Here is a 4276-nt window from a genome sequence, read left to right on the forward strand (position 1 = left end):
ACTATATATCATCATAATTATAAGTTAATTTCCACAAACATTATATATATTTATATATAAAACCAAAAGTCCATCCTCAAGTCCTCTTCACTTACCCTTTTCTCTTCTTGTCACACTCTTTTCTCTCCCAAATGAAATTCAAAGCAATGGAACTTCTCTTTGGTAAAAACACACCAAAACAAATGATCCCAAAAGTAACATTACTAGCTGTTTTTGCAATACTTGTCTTCACTATCACACCACTTTCATACCCTTTATTTAGATATTCATCATCCATGAAAAACATTAATAAAGATTCAAAACAACCATCCTCTGCCTTTGATGATTTAAATGAGTCATCAAGTTTGCCTTCAACTTCTATAAAAAAATGTGACATTTTTAGTGGTGAATGGGTTCCAAATTCAAAAGGACCTTATTATACAAATAAAACATGTTGGGCTATTCATGAACATCAAAATTGTATGAAGTATGGAAGACCAGATTCTGAGTTCTTGAAATGGAAGTGGAAACCAAATGGATGTGACCTTCCTATATTTAACCCTTTTCAATTCTTGGAAATTGTTAGAGGAAAATCTATGGCTTTTGTTGGAGATTCAGTTGGTAGAAATCAGATGCAATCCATGATTTGTCTCCTATCAAGGGTAAGTCCTTCTTTCTTAATGCATGTTTGAATTTGCAATAATTTTAACGAAATTTTGATGTCATAATTTTGTTGAAACTAAAAAATGTATATATAGTGTACCAAATAAAATTATATGTTTCTACCACTAAGTTTCTTATTTATTTTATTTTATTTTATTTTGAATTTTTTTACATAGTTATATATGCTCTGTTGCTTCATAGTATGATTTTAATTTTAATTTTTTATATTGTAGTATTTTTTTAGTATTTTTAATCATTTAGAAGCGTACCACTCTTTTTGCCTATTAAAAACATTTGGAAGCATACCCTTTAAATATCGAACACTTAAAAATAAGAAATGAACTTGACCTTCATCCCTAGCCTTTTAAAATTTATTAATTTTGGATCTGTTAACAAACAATACAAGTCTTTATACCATTAGCTAAAATTTAAAGCCAAGAATACCATAATTAAATACTTTCTTCTTTTTTTAAACAAAAAATTGGAGGATCTTTTAATCATTTTAAGCATGTTTTCTATAATTAAATAAATACTAAAATTTGCATGATTTCTAAATAAAATTTACTATATATATCACCTTAAAATTACCAAATTTATGTGGTACTAGTGATAAACATCTTGGATCTCTCTTGAGGATTTGGTCAATTATTTAATCTGTGACTCATGTGTATAAAATTAATTATTTGAGAGAAACAACTACTATTAAAAACGCTTTACTCCTCAACAACAAAAAATATTTAGCAAAAGTGGTTAAAAAAATTGAAACTTTATATTAAATAACTTTTTTAACTTATTTTTTATTTATATTCCGTTACAAATAGGGTACATCTTAAGAAAAATTAGGATAATTCTTCGATAGCCAGTAAAAGAGAGATTTATTCTTAAAGCATGTGATAAAAATAAATCCCAAATATGAGATTCTTAAAGTAGAAAAAGGTTTATATAAAAAAAAAGGTGAAAAGATGAGATTTCTTTTCGAAAAATATCACCTCATATAGATAAGGTGAGATTTCATAGTTAAGAAAACAAAGTTATCACTACTATTTTTGCAAAGTTCCAATGTATGTAGACTCGTGAAGATTAGACATCAATAAGGTTTTACCTCAAAGTATTCATAAATATCTATTTCCCCCTTTTTTTTAACCCCACTCTTACCCTTCATTTTTTTTACCTCAACTTACCCTTCACTTATCATCATTTATATTTTAAATATAAGTAAAAATATAGTCAACAACAAAAGTTGATATCCAAATTTCATACTAAATATATCTATTTATATTGGTTTATTTTTATTCAAAATTTGAGAAAGAATCTTTCTGATTTATATCATGATGTAAAAAAAAAGAATTTTTTAGACAAAGCTAGGTGAAACAAAATTATTTAAAAATATTAGGTATTAAAAACATCTTTGTCTTGCCTCTTGACTCTTGTTTGGATTAGACCTATTTTGCCATCTTTCTAATGAAGTGGTTGGTTCACCTAAGCCCATTATCCGATCCAAAACATTTGGTAAAAAAAAAAAATGAAATGGAAAGTAACATGCATAAAAGTATCAACCATATGCAATCGAATCTTATTTTCCCTGGTAAGTGTGCCAATCACATTAATTCCATTTGACTCTGTCCTCTACATCTCTATCTACCATATGAATTAATCAAAATTTGAACTATATTAGTTTTTTTTTCTAATTTCATGCACCGTTGGAGGCTCTCAAACTTATAAAACACAGTTCCTCTGTCCATAGTATTCCAGATATTTAATTTTGATACAAATAAAAAAATGTATTAATGGATAATGAAGAATAATACTTTTGCTAAATGATTTTTATTATTTCTTGGTGGATTTTACTAAATAGAAGACATTAAATTAGAGCTATACAAATATTAATTAAATTATATAATTAAAAATGTAATTAATATTATATTAAAAATAGAGAGTTTCAATTATTTTCAGATAATTTATTTTTATAAATATGCATGTCAATTATTGTGTATGTAATGTTGTACCAAAATATAATGGTACCAAGTAGCTAGTAGTTAGTATTAGTATTATTTTAATATTTCAACAGCTTCCTCTTTACATTATTATTTTCATCTTTATATATTAATTAAATAAAAAAATTAAGAAAGCTGATAATAATATTAAATTTTTTGATTTTTTTTAAAATAATTTTATGAATTAATTAATATTTTTATTATAATATTTATTATTGATTATAGAAAAAATATAAATTAATTAGGAGTATGTTAGTAAAAAAAATAGTTAATATAGTTGAAAATTCAAATATAATTTTATGAAGAAAAAGATCTCAAAATAATTTTGTATTTAAGGAGCCTGGTAGGAGTATGTTACTTAAATCTAACCAAACCAAAAAGTAGAAATGGTTGATAATTGAGACATGATATTAATATTTAATATAAAGGGAAATATTAAAACACAAGATGGCCCAGCTTTTTGTAGTTTTATTATGTCAAATTGTCTTTTACATTCCTACCAATTTGCATAGGGTTAAGTCCTTGTTTGATTCTATATAAGCAATTAATGCAAATAAAATCACGGGGTTTGTATTGGGTAGTAATGATTGTAGTATGAAATTCTATATATATGAGAATGAACCTAAAATTGGCCTAGAGGTTTCAACAATTAAATGTTGAATTGAAACTTTAGCTAAACAAAAATAATTGAATTGGTTGAGATGTCACACTCCTCAAAGTAGAAAATCAGATAATGCTTTATGTATATGATAATTAGTCATTGTTTGTATATGTAATTAATTTTGCATGGAAGAAAATTAAAATAAATTAGTCGACATAAAATTAAATTAAATAGTGTTAGTTTGAAGAGAGTCCAAGATGAGACGTAACTAATGGGACCACTCAATTATTTTATGTATGATATGTATTATTGGCAGCATTATATTATTAATGCTGAAAATTTTGTGTCTTATGCGGAAAAGTTCACATGTAAATAATATTCTATGAGCTGGATCCTCCAAGTGTGTAACATGCATGTATGGTTTCTTTTTCTTTTCACTGGGAACAGAAAAGCATGGTTTAAAATATTAAAGTAGACAAAAAGGAATGGATATAAAGGTTATTTTTACTCATAAAATAATTTGAAAAGCTTGAATCGAGTTTGAGTTTCAAAGTGGTATATTTAGTAGCACCTAGATTAGGAAGAGAATATTTTTTTATAATCAACAAATAGTAAATACAAAGATACTCCAATCTCTTGTAGTACAATTTAGAGATTCTAAAAAGTTATATTAATTTGAAGCTTAACTAATATTTTTATATTAAATCATCTTTTTGAATTTCTTTATGTAGAGGCATATTTATCAAATATAATTCAAGTTTTAAATGTGAAAAAAAATAATTCTACACATCCAACATATTTTCTATAGCTAATAAACAAATTCATCTAAAATTATTTGTTATTAAATGAATAAAATAAAATTTTACACACAAATTCGGTTCAACTTAAACTTACATGATTGAAATTTTATATTATCTCATTGTTTTAGACAGGCAAAATTAGCATTTCAAACAACTCAATCATTTTTTAAGCTTTTCTTCTCTTAATTAATTATCTAAATGTTTGTGTTAATATATATATATATATATATATATATATA

General features: G+C 25.0%; 1 protein-coding gene across 1 annotated transcript in view; it reads left to right on the top strand.

The window, feature by feature from the left end:
- Positions 1-54: 54 nt before the first annotated feature.
- Positions 55-4276, top strand: part of LOC101494653 (protein trichome birefringence-like 19) — a 5516-nt gene continuing 1294 nt past the window's right edge. Inside the window, exon 1 of the mRNA XM_004491722.4 lies at positions 55-641. Coding sequence (XP_004491779.1) covers positions 132-641 — 510 coding nt within the window. The 5' untranslated portion in view covers positions 55-131. The remainder of the gene's footprint in view (positions 642-4276) is intronic.

The sequence above is a fragment of the Cicer arietinum genome, chromosome 3, assembly GCF_000331145.2.
Source record: "Cicer arietinum cultivar CDC Frontier isolate Library 1 chromosome 3, Cicar.CDCFrontier_v2.0, whole genome shotgun sequence".
Classification (NCBI taxonomy): domain Eukaryota; kingdom Viridiplantae; phylum Streptophyta; class Magnoliopsida; order Fabales; family Fabaceae; genus Cicer; species Cicer arietinum.